We start from the raw sequence: 21,603 nt of genomic DNA on the forward strand, positions 1-21,603 counted from the left end.
GGTTTTAGTCCTATTCGCTTAGCATATTTGCGATCGGAAATAAAATGTTCACTCATATTCATTACAAAGTACTTAAATTTCAATTTAAACTGCGGATAAAGGATATTACAGATAATTGTTAGTAAATTTTTAAATAACAATTTTTTCCCATCAGAGAAACCACTACAGCATATTTAGTTACTTTAATCTTCTGCTCCAATAAATCTTTTCTTTGTATCCATGTCATTATCCATCTCAAAGCCCTTAACGCTTGTGACTATCTTTTAGATTGTTTTTATATTTTTATTTTTATACTGGGCTATCAACGTTTTTTTTTGATGACATAAAAAAATGTATATAAAAAAAGAAAAACGTTTTATATATTTTATTTTTTTTTTTATTGTTTTTACTACCTCTTTAGGAAACAATAACATTCTCTACTTTCATATCTCCTCTCCTCACCTTAACCAACCATTGCGACGTGCATTCTTCTTCTTGTTCTTATTTTCTTTTAACTTTTTTGTTTTGTTTTTTTTCTTTAGAACTATGCATCCGGCAATAATATCTTATGTGTTGTCCCTATATCTTTGTATCTTTTTTTTTTATAAAAGAGTGTTAGCATAGTGCACTGAACTAATGACGAACAATGAAGGCTGATGGGACACAAAACACTACACACCACACACATAATATAGAACCTCCAAGATAAAAATAAGTAAGAAAAATCGCAACAGAGAGAAGAGAAGAGTGAGTTGTGGCGACATCGTCGTAGTTGTCGTGTATAAAAACAACATACAGAAAAAAAAAACAAGTTAAAAGAGCTTAAAAATAAATAATGCACTTCATTTAGAATTATGCAGATATACATTGAAGATAGAAAGATACATTTTTATGTAGTTGCAGATAAATGTTCTCCTTATACAATCATGTGAGTGTTTAATTAGGGGAGAATAGGGTTCGTTTCGGCAGGAGATTTCTCTTTTTTAATTTTTTTTTGTTTTAAAACAATTCATCTACATATTTTTGAATATGATACAGGAGTTAGAAAACAACAAGAAGCAAATTGAAAGTTGTTAACTAATCGAAAAGTTAAAAGACAGTTTCATTGACATGTGTAAAGAAACTACCCACCTACCTTTAATCCCTTCTCCCCTAAAAATAAGTTGAATGCAATTTTGTGTTGAGTAAAGGTACAGTACCTAGTCATAGTAGTGCTTGTTGGTTGTTGAGAGATTGGCACAAAATGGAATGCCCTCCTAAACAGAAAGCGTAGAAAGGTGCATGCCCCCTAGTGCCCCTTAAGGTGAAATACGAAGAAAATAGAAAGAATTGAAAATACAAAAAAAAAAAAAAAAATCACTTGTACAACAATCAACATGCCAGAGGTGCATACACCATCGTACAAGTACACAAACCATACAATATAATCGGGGTCCTTGGATTTTGTATCTTTCTTTTATGGGCAAACAATAGATACAAATAATAATAAAAATAATGATAAAAAAAAGAGTATTAATTGGAAATCGTTAATAGCAGGCGGCTATAGCACTTGAATTTTTTGTTTTGTTTTGTATTGTTTGACTATAAGACTATAGTTATTATTGGTACTCCCACTATTATATTGCTGGCTGGTAATTTTAATGGAAAAAAAAAGAACAAATATTAGTATTGCAATTTAAATGCCATGTTTACATTTTTTTTTTTTTGTATCTTTAAGTACATATTGTTTTATATATTTTTTTTTTTTTGTTTAACTATCTCTTCATCTATTTTGAGTGCTCACGGTAATGATAATTGGATTAGTTCCATATGGAATTTTATTCAAGACGTATTCCCATTTGTGAAATGTAATTTTTTTAATTATCTATTTGCTTACATGTAATAGAAAGGCATGTTATAAAAACACCAACAAGAAAGGAAAGGCTTAGAGTGAAAAACAGCTTACTCCAATTTAACACAAATATTAAAAAAGAAAATATTTCTAAATGTTTGAATAAATCCAAAACAATATAAAGCTATCATTAAGATACCATACTACGAAATGAGCAAGAATTTAATAAGATTTGAAAATGTTTGAAATAATTTTTAAATGGAGTTAGCAAGGTGCAGTAAGTAGGTTTTAATTCGACGAAATATTATAGCCTTGTATTTGAATTGTCAAAATAATTTGAAAGTTCACTACAGAATGGGCACGTTCAGGAAATATTAGGGACTAGATATTTAGGCAACGTCATTTTCTGAACAGAAATTTCAGTAAATTGACTAAATTAGTTTGGATGTGATGCTATTGTCAAATTTCGAAATTTATTTAAGAATTTTACCGGCCGCATGGGTAAGACACCAAATTTCACTTAACTGTAATGAATAAATAAAATTAATTATAACCGATAATGCACTTTTTAGTTGTTTTTCACACAAATAAATTTAATTTTGCTAAATTAATTCTTTATTTAAAAACAATCTGCTGTCAAAAAAACTTTCCTAAATTTTTAGGGAAAATTTTCTTGCCTAACTTTCCAGTCAGCTTTCCAATAAAATTACCTAAATTGGAAGGGTTTTTTTTGACAGCTGACCAATCAGAGACCGAGAAATTACCTAAATGTTTAGTCCCTAACGTTTCTGAACCTGCCCAATTTCTTTTCTATCAAACAAACAAATATTAAAGTTTTACGGAAAATTGAGATAAAGCGTCATAAAGCTGTAAGTGGCATAAAATATCCCAATTTAGAATAAATACCAAGATGACTCTTTTCTTTCATAGCCAAGAAAAATATAAAATGTGGCTGTTGATTAATATGACCGCTTTTGGAAGCAATTTGAATGAATTACAACAACCACAATGCAACTGGTTCCAAAAGAATTAATATTAAATCCTGTATGGTAATCAAAATTTGTAATTCCAGGATTATAATCCTCCTACTGGTATGATTTTGAATGCCATAATTATTTATGAAAAGTTCATATTTAAGTTAATATTGCCAAAAATGACAAAAACAAGAAAGATACTGAGTTCTAAAGCAATAGCCCAAAAGCTACGTATGTATTTGAAAAAGTAGTCAGAGACTAACTCAAAACTTCTTTTAGAAAAAAATTTGCAACTCAAGGTCGAAATAGAATTTCGAATTTTCAACAAACCTAAAAATTAGGAAAAAAACAAATTCGCTCATCATTCTAATGGACTGCATTGCCACAATTCATTACTCAATTTTTCAATTTCAACAGTTTTTAATGCCATTTTGGTTATAAATTTTTATCGCTCTTAATTAGTTTCCGAAAGAAAAAAAACATTATTTTAATTTCTTCCTTCAAAAAGGCAAACCCAAAAGTGCCTTCTCAAAAAAATAAATAATAAAATTGAATCAGAATAAGCCTGAAGGTTTATAATCTTTGCAATCAATATAAAATTCTTGAATGAAAAATAAAAAAAAAAAACAAACATTTAAATTCCAGTACAAAGTCAAGGCAATCATGGCGAGTAATATGGAAAAAAAAAAATGACGACCGCAACAAAGACACGATGACAACGTTTGTCACCTCGTTTCAAGTCAACTACATCAACGCGTCAGCTTTACCTTAAACAAATAAAAATGTTTTCTATACACGCGAGATATAATTACTCTTTCGTCTGGAACATTCAACAAAATGTAAGTCGTTGGCGGCGGCGGTGGTTTTGCAAAAGAAAAGCTTTTAATAAAATTGCAATTTAGAAGAAAAAACAAAAAAAAATAAATTAATGCTGATGAAAACTCATTGGAAAATCAATGACGCAGATTTACGATGCGGAAACTCATCAAACAAAAGTGCGCTTTGACTATCTTGTATCCGTATTCTAGTATTCTACTCTCTTAATAATATAAAGTGAGGTCTCATGATAATGATGATGTTTGATGTTGCTAATGTTGATGAGTCATTAAATATTTCTTTACGCGATCTAATTCCAAGCGTTTGATCAGCCAAATGGAAATACCAAGGCTTCTCACTTTGGTCGGTCGTCGGCTTTGCTACTCAACTGAGAATGTATTGTTGTAGTTTTATCTTTATTTTTCTATCTATTCAAATAAATTTTAATACTGAGTAGACTGACTGAAATGCGATTTGCAAATCTATTCTGAAGGTCTGCAACTTAATTCCACACTCATCTCATAGCTTAGCTATCTATGATGTCTATACTATTCCCTCGAGTTAGTTTAGATACAATACGAGAAGCCTTAGATATTTAACTATGAAAAATGTTTAAAGAAAAAATTAGAAAAATACAAAAAAATGAAACTACAACCATGTTTCGGCGAACGTGATGCGTGCTAATGAACGCAGAGTCCCATGAACTCAATGGTTAGTTTGTATTTTGTGTTGCTTGTTGTTCTTTGTGATGATGAAAAACTTGGCATTATATTATACTATATGATTTGCAATTGAGGTTTTCTAACTTAACTAAGCACACACAATTAATAGTGATTTTTGTTGTTGAGATTTTTTTTTTTCGTTTTGTTGTTTTTGTAGCACGCAACAATGCTTTTCCAGCGAATAAGACGAAAATGATACGTTACTCAATGACGATTAAGTTGTTTATTTGGTTTGATATTACTTTTTTTTTATTTCTTCATATTTAACGTCTTTAAAGCCAACAATTTGGAAGGTCAAAGAACTTTTAATTGGGACTTGAGGTGTGGGTTCTTTTATTGCTTTTGTAAGAATATACAAAGGGAAGGGTGATACTCGAAGCTGTGATAATTACCGTTCGATTAAGCTGATGTCACACACCATGAAGATCGTTGAGCGAGTCTTGGGTAGCCGACTGCGAAAAATAATAAGGCTATCTGATGACCAGTGCGGGTTTGTTGCGGGTAAATCAACCACAGATGCAATCCAGAGTATCAGAATCATTATGGAAAAACATCGAGATTCCTTGGAGGATTTGCATGTGGTATTGGTTGATTTTGAAAAAGCATTCGATCGACAACCACGAGATCTGATATGGGTGGCCCTCAGACAACGAGGAGTTCCGGAAACCTATGTGCGGATAATTATGGACATGTATGATGGAGCAGTTACTAAAGTAAGATGTGCAGCTGGAGTCACCGAAGAATTCGAAATCACAGTAGGTGTACACCAGGGAAGCGTCTTGAGTCCTCTGCTCTTTATTACCGTTCTTGATTACCTGCTTCAAGGCAAAGTGACGGACCCAAAAGTGCATCAGTTATTCTTTGCTGACGATGGAGCCATCATAAGTGAAGACCCGATATCCCTGCAACGAGCACTTGATGTATGGGTGGATGTTCTAGAAGGTAGTGGGTACCGCATAAGCGCGAAAAAGACAGAATACCTATGCTGCCCATTTTCTGATCCACACAGGCCTATTCCTGACATTTATTTGAATGGTGTAGTGCTTCCCAAGTGTGAAAAGTTTAAATATCTGGGGTCTATGATAAATAACGAAGGTACTTGTGATGACGATATCAATCATCGCGTAAGCGTAGGGTGGATGAAGTGGCGGGAAAATTCTGCTATCTTCTGTGATCGAAAAATGCCCCCTAAGCTGAAAGGAAGGCTCTACACCGCAGTTGTGCGTCCAGCACTCACATACGGTTCACAATGTTGGACAATGTACAAAAAGTATGAGAGTAAGTTAACGGCAGCTGAGATGAAGATGCTTCGCATGACAGCAGGAGTAACAAAGCTTGATAGAATTAGAAGTACGAAGATCCGAGGAAGCCTTCATGTTAAAAATACCATCTCCCAAAAAATTGAACACGACCGACTCAGTTGGTATTGCCATGTTCAAAGGAGAGATCCTGAGAACCCCGTCAAAAAAGCAATATCATATAACGTTCCAACACGAAATAAAAAGAAAGGTAGGCCTAAAAACTCCTGGTACAAGCAAATGCAAAAACACCAGCATTCAGTTGGCCTCAGAAACGGAACAATACAAAACCGGGAGGCTTGCCGCCGATTTCTGAGGTCAACCCGGCGAACCCCACAGGCGGATCACTAGTGTGAAGCAGTAACGTGGGAAGGTTATGATCCCCTCGACATCGAGATCATAACAGCGCCGAGAAAAAAGGAAGAAGAAGTAAGATTATACAAATTTTGTAATGAAAAGAACAAAAAAACAAACAGTCAACAAGAAGTTGAATTCAAGTCTCACAAGGTTTAAATGAAAACAGACTTAAACCTAAAGAATTGTCTCATCATTAGTAGGTATGTAGCTTAGCTAGTTGTCGTTTGCCTAACAAGAACAACAGACAATGGACTTACTTTGTTAATTATTATATTTTTTTCGTACTGTGTCACATTATTTTTTAAGTGCAAATTAAAATTATAGCCTTTTAAAAGTTTATCTTGTAATTTATAATTAATGTAATGCAATATTAAATGTGTAAATGACACTCAATTATTTCATATCAAGATCAGGGGCATTCTCAAGGGTGTGACCAACCACGTAATAGAATTTGATGTTTTTTAGAAATTAAAGGAGTGTAATATAATTGCATATTTTGTTTGTTTTTTCCACTTGACTTTATTGAAACTGGATAGTTGTGGGAATTGATACTGGTTCATTTTTGAAATGAATTTAATACAGATTATGGAATCTGGGTTTTTCTGTTGTTTTTTTTTTCGGAGACAACTTGTTGCTTTTAAAATGATTTTTCGATTTTGTTTGCAAGAAAATATTTGAAAGCAAAAAACTAAGATTTAAAAGTAGATTGAAAGTGATGTAATTTTTTTTTAACTCTCACAATCATGTTTTTAGTTTTTTTGACAAAAACTTTAAAAATCCTAACAAATTTCAAATTCCAACGCTCATTTTTATAGGTTACCTCTTAAGACAAAAAAAAAAATTGATTAATGTACATTTTGCAGGAAACAGCACACTACTCCTGACCAATTTGAAACATCTTGTGCTCCAAAGCATCTCAGACAATTGAAAAATAAAAATTTTAGCACAGTTGAAAGAATACCTGCAACAAAAACAAATTCTAGATAGTATTTTAAAGAGTTTTTTTTTATATAAATCGCAAACCAAAAAATAAATTTTTAAGACTCTATCGACTCAACCATTAATTTTAGTTATTTCAGAAAAGTAATTCTGCCGATATTATATATCTATTAACCGTTTCGTTGCTTAGTATTTTAGGATTCAAAATACAGAATATACAGTGTTGATTTGATGTTAACCTTACCCTAACACAACGTGACTGAAGACGAGCTGATTTTACGTGGGACGCACAAGAGGAAAATGACCTCAACCTCAAAGCTGCACTTTAAGTAAGTTAGTTTGCAGGCAGTGTGTTGTCATTGAAAACGTATTGCAATACAAAAAACAAGAAGAATCATTGGGGTTCAGGTTCTATTTTTAATTATAATTTAAGAATAATTATTCTTAAGTCGAAAGAAAGTCGTATTTTTTTAATTTTTACGATCAGATTTTCAAACCAGAAAAAATACAAATAAAATCTTTTTATTGCATTGAACTATTCTAGATCAGAATACAATCGTTCTTCCATCGTTAATTATATATTTTCTTCTGTTTCTTTGTTAAGAATTATTTCCTTCAGCGCAATGTTAAGGCCATTACAACTCTAACACAACCCAAGGTATTGTTACCTTGTTAATCTTTCAATAAATTCATGTTTTGAATGTCATGATAAATATTAAAATGTTATTTTATTATAAATTTTGAATAATCTACTAATTGAACTAATAATAGCAATAAATTTACTGAAAGACAACTTAATATTTTTCAAACTTAAAAACAAATAAATATATATATCAACTTTCTTCAATAATTGATTGCATTATTTCCCAAGTTGAATCCATCACAGCAACAGAAACAAAAAATTAATATTCTTGTCGCCATGATAATTTAATTTATTATTGTGATTAATATTAATTGTTCAAGTTTTCTTTTTTCAAGTTGGTTGGTGTGTTAATTTATTCAATGATATTTTTGTTTTGTTTTTTTTTTTGTATTTGTTCTCATCAAACTTGTTTCAATAAAAAATTAACTAGAAGAAGATAAACTGGCTGAGAATTTTTCATTTTTTTTTTTGTTATTTTGAGAATTCAAATTAAATCTCATAATTAATTGCAGTAAGACAACGAGTCATAAATACACACGAAAACAAGATTTTCGATGTTATCTGTATACAAATTGCAGTAGATACGAAATTTTTGGTCGACTTTGCAAAAGCTACAAAACAAGAGTGTTTATAAGGATTAATCCAGAAACAACAAATCAATAATTTTTAGATTTCAAGTGAATATTTTTCTTTCGAATATGATTTTAGTAGGATACCTATGTATACTTAATAGACTGATTCAAAAAAATTTTTTTTTTTTTTTGTTCAAAGCATTGTTGAAAAAAAAATACTGTAAAAGTTTCAGCCCTTAATGTTAACATTTAGTACCGCCGCATCGCAATTTTCTATTTCCCATACGATTTGTATGGGAAAGATTGTGTATTTGTGTTTAGAATTTTGTATCTTTTTAATGGTTCATCCAAAAGGCTTGACAAAATCATTTTCTTTTATAAAATTGTCTGTTCTACAAAAAAGCTCTTATTAATTTTTTTGATTTACCCCCGCGTTTCGAAGTTATTCAACTTTAAAATATAAAAAGTACTTTTTTCTCATTTTTTTCCGATTTTTTGACGAAATTATTATGTTTTTCAAAAAATTTGGCAAAATTTTCGAATATTTGTATTCTATGTTGTGTTTTGGTTTCACAGATCCTTTTATATAACTCACAAACCCCTAAAACTATCATATTAGATTTCTTCAATAAATTCGAATTATTCATTTTTTTAACTAAAAATTATTTTAATTAAATTTTCGCGTCCGTTTTTTTTTAATTTCATAAATGCAATCTTGTAGAGCGTTCAATTTTATACAAGAAAATGATTAAATCTAGCCTTTTTGATGAACCATTAAAAAGATACAAAATTCTAAACACAAATACACAATCTTTCCCATACAAATCGTATGGGAAATAGAAAATTGCGATGCGGCGGTACTAAATGTTAACATTAAGGGCTGAAACTTTTACAGTATTTTTTTGTCGTCATTTCCAACAATATTTTCAACAATGCTTTGAACAAAAGAAAAAAAAATTTTTTTTGAATCAGTCTAATACTTAACATGAAAAGTTTAAATGTTCGACTGTCAATGATATGTTTTTTTTACCTACTTACATAAGCTAAGAGATAGGTATCACAAAAAAAAAGTAGGGCACGCTTTTTTTTACATTATTCAATTTAAAAACTAGACACATGAAAAAGCAAAATCAAGACAAACAAAATAACAGCTTGACATTTAATCTGTGTCCTTAAACTTGGAGGTTTTGAAGTCTTATTCGCATTTATGTACTAAAATATAGTACTCATTAAAGGTTCTTAGACAAAACTGATGTTCTAACACTTTTGGGAAATTTATTTTGAAATTGCAAGAGATTTTTTTTTACACTAACGTGCACTTGGTTATTTTTTTCTACTCAAATTTCCAACCAAATGGATCATATTGCATCAACGAAAAAAACTTCATTGTGTTTTTTTTTTAATTTAACAACAAAAGTAAAGCGTAAGGGTGTTGAAATGCCTTATGGCAAAATAATTAGTTTCATTAAAAAGCCTTCACTTATGTCGTATTCCTTTTAACCACTTACAGTCGTTACTAAAGTTCGATTTTTTTTGAGCAATTTTGAAAATTAAAATCAATCAATGAATGGATGTGGGGAAGTTTAAAATCTTCTTTTTAAAATTCCAGTACGAACATTAGGGAAAGTCACTTGTAAAAACCTCAAACAATTTTTTTTTCATTCATTAATTTTTTCCACTTTTTTATTTGCAGATATGCATACCTTCAAAGATTTATAGATTTATATTTGATTGTCTTTAAAAATTTGGAAAAAAACTATCTGTTGAAAAAATTATTAAGATCGCCATTTAAAACCTTTCTATTTTTTATGGTCACGTGTATTTGGGAGCAAAAAACAATAGAAAGTGACTTAGTTTAAAATGGCTGTCGGGCGAAGACCCCATTTACTCATGGTCCTCATGGGTGATAAAACAAAAAACTACCGAGTTAGATAGAAACCCACTAGCCGAACTATTCGGAGCTTCTTATGAATAGAGAGAGACTTTTTAATTTTGTATTCACTAGATCTACAAAAGAGTAGAGCAGGTTAAATGATTTTCCTGTTTCAGTAGATTAAAATTCAAACTAAAAACAAGAATCTGATGAGTCTACTTACATTTTCAGCCATAATTTGCTATTCGATTTACGTGAAAGTCTGAAATAAGAAGCTTTTGAACAATCGAAAAATTAAAAATTTTACATGAAAACATCAAAAACAAACAGAAGCAACGTTTTGCCATAGAAGATAGAAGTTTTCAATCAAGAGAATTTTTATATTATACTTAAACGCCAGTCGTTGTCGATTAACTTGAGTTCTACTACAAAATATGATACATGACAATATAATTTTAAATACAAGTGTGATTAATTTTCAAAATCAATTTCAATTTCATAAAATGTAAAATGAATAGTGTAGTAATATTTCTTCTTATAAGAAATGCAAGAGAAGAAACCAACAAAGTTGAGAGAAGGGAAGAGGAAGGCGATTTGTTGGTTTGCATATCGTTAGAATTCGACTGAGAAGTTTTGTTTGGTAAACCATCTCTCTTCTTCAAGTCCTTCTACAACAATACAGTAAAAGCTCATCTGTTGTGATGTATGAAACTTCAACGCTGATGCTATGGACTCTTTTTGTATTTTTTGTCAGCACTTTGTGAGACTCCTCTCTTTAAGTTAATAAATTTGAGAAAACAAATTTATTCGTAGCGAAAAGAATTCTAGTTGGTACGAACAGTGAGACTAAATTCACGTTCCACACAATCCATATTCCTAACGAACGAAATGTTCGCGCGTCCTTAACCTCAAAAATCATGTTTGTTTTGGTTTTGGTGGTGAACGGTGTCAAATTCAAACTTCATTAGCTACGAATTAAAACTCTCATGTGAAAGAATTGTCAAAATCAACGAAATTTCGTTCTTTCGTTGGTCGTTCTTATGTGAATAGTGCATAACGCCAAAATTTCAAGATCTCCATGGATAAAATCTCCAAAGAAACAATTTTTTTTTTTGCCAAAATCTCCATGAAATCTTCAAATCCATCCCCAATCTCCAGTTTCGTCTACTAACACCGTTGCTCTTGCGACAAGTCATTCTTCTACCGTTATGGCATGATAACGATTATGCTTTTTTTAAGAACAAATTGTCCAAATTGTTTATCAAAAATATTAACTAGCGCAAGTGTCTTTCGTTTTTCATAAAAATAGTTACTATGAATGGGATTATTGTACCAAGATCAAATTAAAGACGGAAAAAGGTAATTAGAAATGGATAGGGCTATCATTTCCATTCAAAAGCAAAAAAGCAAATTATTATGTCAAAAACAAATATGTTCAAGTAGTGAATCATGCGATTAAATAGCGCATATTTTTTTTTTTTTGGTGATTTTGACTTGGAGATTTTTGCTATGGGGATTCTCTCTTTGGAGATTTTGCTGCTGGAGATTTCAGTTTGGGGATTTTAATTTGAGGATTAAGTCTTGGGGAAATCGGCACCAACCCTTATTCAAAATCTCAAAAACTTAAACAGTCTTATTCTTGTATTCGGAATCCAATCAGGAATGTTTCACCAACTATTATAAACCTGACCTACGAAGTAACTAAAAAGCTAAGTAAAAAAATTTTCCTCCAAGAATCAATTTTATTGGAGAGAAAAACACAAAACCAAGTTCTTATATCAAAAAAGTTGAAAAAAAGAAAAAGAAAAACACTTACCAGCAACAACAGAATCATTCTTAATTGTCCTGCGAACAATCATGATGGCATCATGAAGAGAACGTTCTGTCTCCTCAAGGAACTGTTCTGAACCACCGCGCAAAATGAGAGTGCATGTTTTTGCGTTGATGCATCCTAAAAATTTAAAAATTAATTAAAATTCCTGTTTGAATAACAAAAGAAAAAATAAAAACAAACCCTCAAAAATGTTGAATCTCTCCCCTCCAATCTGTTTCTCCTCGAACGTATCACAAAGACCCAAAACCTTAGGACCAATATCATTGGCTGTGGTCATAACAGCACCACCACAAGCCTTCAACGTACGCTTGAGATCTTCTTCGGAAACGCGACCCGCACAAAACATATCACGATCGGCAAACCATTGAGTAGCAACATCACCAATTGGCAATTTGGACAAAACCACATTTGCTCCAGAATCGGCAATCTTTTGCAATTTATTATACAAAATTTGCCATTCGGCATCGACTACTTTTTGGTATTCCTTGACATTGTCAACACGAACTTCAGCATTGTCACGTTCGGCCTTCAATTCCAATTCGATATTTAGGAGAGCAATTTTACAATTTTTGTAGGATTTAGGTTGCATTTCAAAACCAGCGTAGGAGAATGTTTTCTTGAAGGCAACACCCGAGATGATTTGACTCTCCTCTAATGATCCACCTGTGACTTTCTTGATTCCAATCATGTTGAGTGGAAGCATTTCGTCCAATGCGAGGACAGCATCGACGACCATCTTCGAGAAGAAGTCCTTCTGTTGATGGATGAGCTTGGAGCTCATGGCAGTTGCAGCGCATTTCTCCAACAACTCACGTTGTTCTTCCTTTGATCGTTTCTCGATGCGCACAGCCATTTGGTTGATCTTTTCAATGCACAAAGTCAAAGCTTTACGCATGGCTTTGATGATGATACGCGGATGTACGCCCTCTTCGACAAAGGGTTTGATTTGTTTCAAAAACTCGCCGGCGAGTAAAACAACACTTGTGGTGCCGTCACCAACCTAGGAGAAGGAGAAGAAAGTTCGAGTTAGAAAGAAAGTTGGCAAAGATTTTTTGGGAGGAAACTTACTTCAGCATCTTGTGACTTGGCAATGTCAACCAAAGTTTTCGCTGCAGGATGGATAATGTCCAATAATTTCATGATTGTTGCTCCATCGTTGGAAATTGTAGCTTTGCCCTGACCATTTACAATGAGTTTGTCCATGCCACGGGGTCCGAGTGTGGTGCGGACGGCATCGACAATCGATTGGCAGGCATTGATGTTGGAAATCAATTGAGGTTTGCCCTGAGAGGTGTCAGTACCTTCTTTCAATACAACGATTTGTGGCTGCTGCAAGATTCAAAGAAAGAAAGATTGATTTTTTAGTAAAATATATATATATACATATATATTATGATTTGAGAAAAACGCTTTTGAATATTGAAACTCCTTTATTCGGTCACTGTGTTCAATTTTTTGTTTGTAATTCGATGATTCGGATATCGTAGCTCAACGATAAGACAATCAAATTTATATTCGTGTGACCTGAATTGTTCGATACTGAAGGACTGATATAACTTAAAATAAAAAGACTTAAATAAGTTTTTTTTCTTTTTGTTTAAGAGTGGTGAATTACAGCAACTATTGTTTTGATAATAAATTCTATTTCAAAATAATAAACAAAGTCTGACTTCTCGGCATTCAGTTGCTGCGTCTAAAAATGTAACAAAGTTCTAACTGCAAACTGTTCAAATCTCAAATCGAAAAAAATGGAACCCTGTATTTCTGGAGAATTTGTGAAACAGAGTTCTAATTGGAGGTTAGAACCTTACTGTTTAAATCTCAAATGAAAAATATGCATATAGAACTCTGTAACCTAGGTTATCTTCGAAACGGAGATAGAGCAAAATAGATAGCGGAAATCGAAAGAGCACCACGAATTTACATAGATTTGATACATAACTCATTTTTTTTTTTTTTTTTCAAAATTGTCCGTTAGAACATTGTTGTTCTTAGGTCGCGAATAACGTTACATCTTAACAATAAATTTACATACTTAAAAAACCTTAAAAATAATAATTACATTCATTAAAATTGAGCATTAAATAAAATTTTAAATTTTTACTTTCAAACTTAACATTAAATTAAGAAATTATAAAATAGTATCTGCTGAAGACTGAGATCAGTTGATTTAACCATTATTTGTTCTGCTAAATATTGGACATAAAATAATTAATCTACGTTTATTGGCATGAAAATAAATGAAATCTAGACAACCCAGAGCTGAAAGCGATGTTATCGACCCATCTCACAAAAGATACAAAGTATTTTTAGGACGTAAGGAACTCACGAGCCAATCCGTTAATAATTCCCAAAATCCTATTTGCTTTTTTTACAATAAAATTGTAGAGTGATCAATGAAAGTCAGTTTTTGGTCAAGAATAATTCTGAGGTCGGAAAAGAGGGATTATTAATACACGGGAGATGAATGTAACATATTATAATTATATTATATTATAATCATAAGCATTAAAGTAAAATGTAAAACACATTTATACATTTGTCTAAATTTAATAGAAGATTGTTTTCATTACATCATTCTCTGAACGAATACAGATCACTTTGAAGTTCTTAAGTCTTTTGTTGATGTTATTTTCTTAAATTTTTTTTTTGCTTCCTCAAAGGCATCGACGCAAAATGTGGAAGTGGAATAAATTTTGAATGAATTCGTGGTGATTGTTACAGTTAAAAGACAAGACTCAAAAGTTTTTGGGATGACAGAAAGCTTAGCAGTAGGACTAAATTACAAAATTTTTACTTCTCATTTTTAAATTGTAATTAGGGCTGCCAGACGTCCCGATTTTGCCGGGACAGTCCCGACATTTAGACCCTGTCCCGATATCTGTCCCGATTTACAAAATGTCCCGATTTTGTCCCGACATTCCGTTTCTTAATCAGTCTTCGTTCGAAAACTTTAGGGAGAAAAGAAATGATTGTGGGTAACAGTTTTAATTTATTTCCGCCATTCCAATGGATTAAGATATTTTGTAAAGTAAACAATGTAAGAAATTATCCTTAGGTATAGCTCGTTTTCACTAGAGCTCAAATGAGCAAATTATATCATTTCGAATTTCAAATCGTATGGGAAATTTTAAGAATTTGGAATTCGAACTGATCTTATTTGTGAAACTATTAAATTTGGGCTGTAGTGAAAACAGGCTATTTTTTTTTCTGTTTAAACTCACATAAGAGTATTTAATAGTTACTTATGTAAGTGAGATGTGGAACATTCACAGTTAAAATATATTCTTACATTTTTTTCATTTTTTTAAGGAATTTGAACCGTCCGACAATTAAAAAAAAAACATGTTTTAAGATATTTTTGTTATGTGTTGAAATTAATATGCATAATAATACCAAAAGCTAAGGTTTTCTAAAATTTCACCACTTTTAATGCATGCTTAAAGTAAAAAATAAAAAAATTAAATAAAAATGACTTTAAGTCTGCATTAAAAGTAAATGGTTTTAAATATAAGAAAAGTCACTCAAATTATACAAGAAAAAAAACTTTTAGGTCGAATTCATTCATCCTCCAAAATAAGAAAACTGTTGAAAACATACATAAATTGGGGCTTAGTACATTTACCAAAAGATCTATCAATAGACAGCAAGTTTCTAAGCGAGTACCTAATACCTTTCTACGATAAATGGGATTTTATTTTATGGATGAAGACTTTATTTTTTTTTTCAAACAATGATTTTCAAAAACTGGTGTTTTAACCAACTCAATTGTGCAAGAAGTCCACACAAATTAAGGAAAAAGTCCTATGCATGGAAAAGTTTGTATTTTACTATTTTTTTATTTTCGATCTCATGTTTTTTTTTTCTGTCCCGATTTGTCCCGACATTTGAGACCTGTTGTCCCGACATTAATAAATTTTTATCTGGCAGCCCTAATTGTAATACACCGTGTTTCGGTGGTACTCAGTATTTTACTGAGTAAACATTTTCTGCTCTTAACAACAATAAACGATTACTTTAATTTATTATTAACAATCCTTTATTGTTAAAAGGTCACAAATGTACAAGTTTAGAAAAATCATTTGTTGTTGATTCCCGTGCTAAATTTAACTGAGCTAAGTACTGAGTTACCAATAAAACATAGCCACAATGTGTAACAGTCAAATTTTCCAAATTTTTTTTTATATAAAAAGAATAAGTCGTAGATTGAAATTGTTCATTTTTTTTTTTTCATTACAATTTATAATTTTATTGTTGAATTATCCTTTTCAATTATTGAAACTTTACTTTTTTGGCCGAATAGCTGGCCAAAGATGTGCAACTATCTTACTCCTGCGTGACTTTTGACGTGCGATGACAATTGCATCTGGACCTCAAATTAAATCTATTTTATTCCATATTTGGTATTCGGCTGGCGGAAGTTTGAGGAACTATACGGGTTTTATTGTTAATGGTAATGGAAAATCTTCATGCGAAATTTGCTTCCTCTACCATAGCTTTTAAAGGTTTTTCGGTAGTAAGGTTGACAGATGAAAAACAGGTATAACTTTTTTTCAGAGACATCAGATTGACTTGATTTGAGATTTTTTGGAATCAGCATTTAAAAATACCTTGAAGTCATGTATCAGATGTGTGTATAATACCATTGGTTAATATTGCTTATTTCGAAAATCTAAATTTCTCGGTTCGACCTTGATAATCGTGACTTACGGAGACTTGAGATTTGTCTACCCTTTTGAGATAAGTTATAGAATGATAAAACAAAGATATTGGTAAAAACAAAATTCTATTAGCATTCATTCCGAATTTTACCCCTTTTTCCATCTAATTTGACTATACTAAATAGACATTGAAAAGAACACAAAGAGAATAGGATAATTCAGGCACACACTTCACACAAGATAGACCACCATTAGGGCCCGGATTGAATCAGTTCTCATGATCATAAAATTTATGAGTTATTGAAATTTCTGGAATGCCAAAATTTATTGAACTGAGTAGTGAAAATAAAAATGATGGTTCTTGAGAACCTGTTAAAAAAGGCTTCTTTGAAGAAATTAGAAATTGTTCAAAGATTATAATGAAATTAGCAAACATATTTGAAAAATCATGCGAATCATGACTTGAATTCTTATTCAAGCACATTGAGTTAGTCAACATTCCGTTTACTACTGACAAAAGACCAAATGTTGTAAGGATCATGTTTTAACTCTTTTAAATTTTATACAATTCCTTGGAATAATCTATAAACATAGTTTTCAGTTTAGAATACACCATAAAATCACCATAAGTTCGGGATGCACTATATTTTGCATAAGCTTATTGATTTTATATTTTCAAATTCTTAAGTTCAGTAATAAACCATTGTGCATTTTTATAACTTTTAAATGATTTTCGAATTGGAAAAAGTTGGATAAAACCAATCAAATAGAGGTTCCATTTGGTCATGTAGGTAAGCTATGAAAGTATCAATGTGCCTCACACTCATCGGAGGGAGGAGGAACTTGGCCACAAATGGCTCAGAATGTATCATAAAAAGACAGAATTTTTTGTCAAATGGGCAATCAGGCAAAGAAAAATGCAGATGTTTATGAAACTTTAAGCATCTGGTCAAATGATGACACCCTGAAGACTTGGAACCATTCAAATTGGAATAAATAACAAAGAACTTTGATGGAAACAAAGTAGCCGGCATGAGTAATCAGTCCTCCAAAAGGAGTGACGACATGAAATGTGCCTTTTCCTTGTGAGAGACAACAATAAAGCAGATGACAAACAGACGAGAAGGTTCCACACGCAGTTGCAGCTATTTTGAGGTTAGGTTCACAAACAATTTTGTTGAAAAGAAAAAAATTACTCATCATACTTTTGGATGAATTTTATGGAACTTTTTCACAGTTTTTTCATCAATTTGTTTAAAAATGTCTTTAATTCAATGAAAAAAATCTTTCTAAAAACCAATTCTCCACCCACAATCCATCACACACTGACTCACTCACTATTCCTTCCAAAACTCATGCTTCACATGTTCTTTTTTCTTTCTTCGAATTTATTCAATTTTCACATGAATTTCAATTAAATTTAATAATTTTTAACAAATACTTACCATATTTTATGATTTTTTTATAAAATTTAATTAAATTAATACGAAATTTAATGGAAATTTGTAACAGCGGTTTTTTTTCTGCGCCTTCACGAGGAAACTTCACACAATCAAAAAAAAGAACAAGAAGAAAAAAGAAAATCAAAATGAGATCTCAAATGACTTTTGGGGTGAGTGAAAGAGATGTAGAGGTGAATGTTTTGTGTGAGTGAGGGATGGCTGTATATTTTTTTGACAGAACGAAACATGTGTTTGATTTGACGAAAAGTTGAGTGAAGGATGTGTTCAGAGAAGATGGTATTTTTGGATTGTTGTTTTTTCCGAGAGATGGCAGAGGAAGTTTCGTTAAACAAACTTTCTGTTGTATTTGAAATTAAATTATTTTGAATAAATAGATTGTTCACTGCAGAATTGTATGTTTTGTTAAATAAATTCATCATTCTCGAAATAAAACTAGTACAACTGACAATAGGTGTGGTTTTTTTATTACCACCGGTCTTAACCATTGAATAAGAAGTACAGGAAGGGGTGTTTATCCAAATAAGTGAAGCCGCTTTTTATTAGTGTGAGTTGTACAGATGCACATGTATTGGTAAAGGGTCGAAGTGCAGATATATTGTTCACTCAAGGGGCGCCAACAGAAATGTAACTGGTCTCGTGAGAGATTTCCGTATAAATGCTATTTTTCATCATAATTATATACGAATTTTAAACTGTTTTTTTTTTTTTCCTAAACTAAAAACAGGCTGAAAATTGTTTTAAAATCATCAAGAGTAGCTGGAACATTGGAGGTCAATGATTGCATCGCCTTGTCATGACCAATAAGAGTGAGTTTGTCGCTGGAAAACGAGCTCGAAATTTGACAGATTATATAAAATTTTTGACAGTTTATATAAATTTGTTTTTTTTTTTTTTTAATTTTTTTGTGGCTTCACTCGTCAACTCTATAGGTGTGATATACACCCCTTCCTGTACTTCTTATTCAATGGTCTTAACTGGACAAAAAAAAAACGCAGTCGGGGCTAAGCAATTTACATGTTAAATGCAACAACACTTTAGCAATTTGGGCTTAGTTGTTTAGCCCGGAGAATTCTCTGGGCTTAACTTTTTCAACAGATTTAAATCTGTGCTACCAAATTAATTTGTTCGTAAATTGTTTAGAATTCGTTTAAAAACATCAAAACTGATGTTTGGGATGACAATTATTATTTAATATATTTATTTAATAGTTAGTTAAACATTTTTTTTCAAAAACACACAAGAAAACCCAAAAGCGAAAAATTATGACAACTTTATATATTTTTTTTTGTGTCAGCTGGCAGTGCTGCCAATTTTTCTCGATAGGCCCCGAGGCGTTTTTTTTACGAATTAAGCCCGGTGGTAATAAAAAACACACCTAATGAATGAAAACTGTCCAACCCAACTAACACAACAGCTTCTATAAATTGAAATCTCGCAGATTCTACTTTTTATACAGCTTGTATTGAGCTTGCTTCAGAATAACTGCTTATAGAAGTTAGGACTTGTTTAACAACTTCTACTAAGTTGTTTAAATACTGTTAAAGAAACTAAAACGAAGAAAGCTTGTTTTTCGGATAAGCCTTTTTAATGAGTTTATAGAAGCTTTACAGAAATTACCAAGTTTTGTATTTGATTTTTGGTTTTGATATTAAATAATCTAGCTCGGACACTTTTTGGTTTTGTCATTGAATAATTTAGCTCGGACATTTTTTTTGTTATTTGAAGTGATTAAGTTTTTTGATTTCATTAATGAATATACTAGGATGGCCGAGTGAGGAGAGTGGTGGACTACGACCAAGAAGATACGAAGTTCGATTCCTGGGTGTGGTAAAAAAATTATATACTTTTAAAATTATTATTAATAGATATAATAAAAACTAATGGAATGTTATACAGGGTGTCCCACAGTCACCACCCTAAATGAAAACCATGGATTCCTGAGGTCATTTTAAGTCGAAAAACTTATGAGGTAATTTTCTCGTTTTCGTCCCGTTTTCGAGTTACCACGGTTTTTATGATTTTTGTTCTCTTGTCCTTTAACTGGCCTTATCTTTGCCAAACTACGTTTGATTTGAAAGATTTTTTTTACAACCAATCAAGAATTTATTACTGTTTTAGTTTTCTCAAAACTTTTTTTTCTGCGGACAACCGTTTCTTCACAACTTTGCATCAAACACAATTTTCTTCGTTTTTTAAGTTGTTTTTTACACTTTCATATCATTTAAGTCAAAAAAACACGTTAATGGGTATTAATTTTTTGTGCTTTTTATTAAAGCCCAGTTTATTTTCATAAAAAAAAAATAAGTTTTATTTCATAAAAAAGGCTACTAAAAGTAATTAAAAAAAATAAACAAACTGAGTGAATTAAAAAAAAAATAATTTTTAAATACAAAATTAATTTAAATGAATTAAAAATTTTTCTGAGCTTTATCTATTTGTTCTTTTCTTAATCATAATAGCTCAGAAAAAGTTTTTAGTTCATTTAAATTAATATTTATTTAAAAATTATTTTTTTTTTTTAATTCACTCAGTTTGTTTATTTTTTTAATTACTTTCAGTAGCCTTTTTTATGAAATAAAACTTATTTTTTTTTATGAAAATAAACTGGGCTTTAATAAAAAGCACAAAAAATTAATACTCATTAACGTGTTTTTTTTTACTTAAATGATATGAAAGTGTAAAAAACAACTTAAAAACGAAGAAAATTGTGGAAAAACGGTTGTCCGCAGAAAAAAAGTTTTGAGAAAACTAAAACTGTAATAAGTTCTTGATTGGTTGTAAAAAAAATCTTTCAAATCAAACGTAGTTTGGCAAAGATAAAGCCAGATAAGGGAAAAAAGAACAAAAACCTTAAAAACCGTGGTAACTCGAAAAAGGGACGAAAACGAGAAAATTACCTCTGAAGTTTTTCGACTTAAAATGTCCTTGGCCTTAAGGCTTGGCCACACCGGAGGGTATGCGGTATAGAGGGAAACGATATTTGTACTAAAAAAATTCCACACCTGAACGTTGATGCATCAGTTTGGAATTTTTTTCATACAAGTACCCTCACCGCTACCCGTACCGCTACCGCATACCCTCCAGTGTGGCCAGGCCTTTAGTACAAATATCGTTACCGCTATACCGCATACCCTCCGGTGTGGCCAAGCCTTTACTTTTCGTTTTTCAGTACTCAGCTCTAGCGAAAAATTGGAGAGTTTTCACTCATTTGTCACTTACTTTACTTTTTATTGTCCTGTGCAATTTTCTTGACTCCAAGAGCAATGTTGACGGTTTTTCACTTTTAATTCATTTATTTCTTGCTTTAAAAATTATTTTTGTTGATTTTTCAGGAATCAATTTTGAATTTTTTTTTTTTTATTTTGACTTTGACAGAATTCTCGATGGTATTTTTTCGTTAGCATTTTCGTTGCCGACTTTGGAGACTTGAGAATTTTTCGTTTCGCATCAGCAGAGTACTACAGGCTTAGGGGCCAATGAGTTCAAGTTTTGGAGTATTTTTATTTCGCTTAAGGACCATATTTACCTTAAAATAAGGCCACACTAGGCTACTAACAATTTTGCTTCTATAATGCTTTACAGAAGCAGCAATTGCATCTGTAAAGCTTTATAGAACCAAAATTGGTTGTAGGGCAATCATC

General features: G+C 31.4%; 1 protein-coding gene across 1 annotated transcript in view; it reads right to left on the reverse strand.

Moving 5' to 3' along the window:
- LOC129920211 (T-complex protein 1 subunit eta) overlaps positions 1 to 18,080 on the reverse strand; it is a 103,522-nt gene extending 85,442 nt beyond the window's left edge. The window contains exons 1-4 of the mRNA XM_056001460.1: positions 17,945 to 18,080; positions 12,907 to 13,167; positions 12,019 to 12,838; positions 11,821 to 11,955 (exon numbers count right to left, since the gene is read on the reverse strand). Of these exons, the coding sequence (XP_055857435.1) occupies positions 11,821 to 11,955; positions 12,019 to 12,838; positions 12,907 to 13,167; positions 17,945 to 17,947 (1,219 nt within the window). The 5' untranslated portion in view covers positions 17,948 to 18,080. The remainder of the gene's footprint in view (positions 1 to 11,820; positions 11,956 to 12,018; positions 12,839 to 12,906; positions 13,168 to 17,944) is intronic.
- Between the last annotated feature and the right edge of the window lie 3,523 nt (positions 18,081 to 21,603).

The sequence above is a fragment of the Episyrphus balteatus genome, chromosome 4 (genome assembly GCF_945859705.1).
Source record: "Episyrphus balteatus chromosome 4, idEpiBalt1.1, whole genome shotgun sequence".
Classification (NCBI taxonomy): Eukaryota; Metazoa; Arthropoda; class Insecta; order Diptera; family Syrphidae; genus Episyrphus; species Episyrphus balteatus.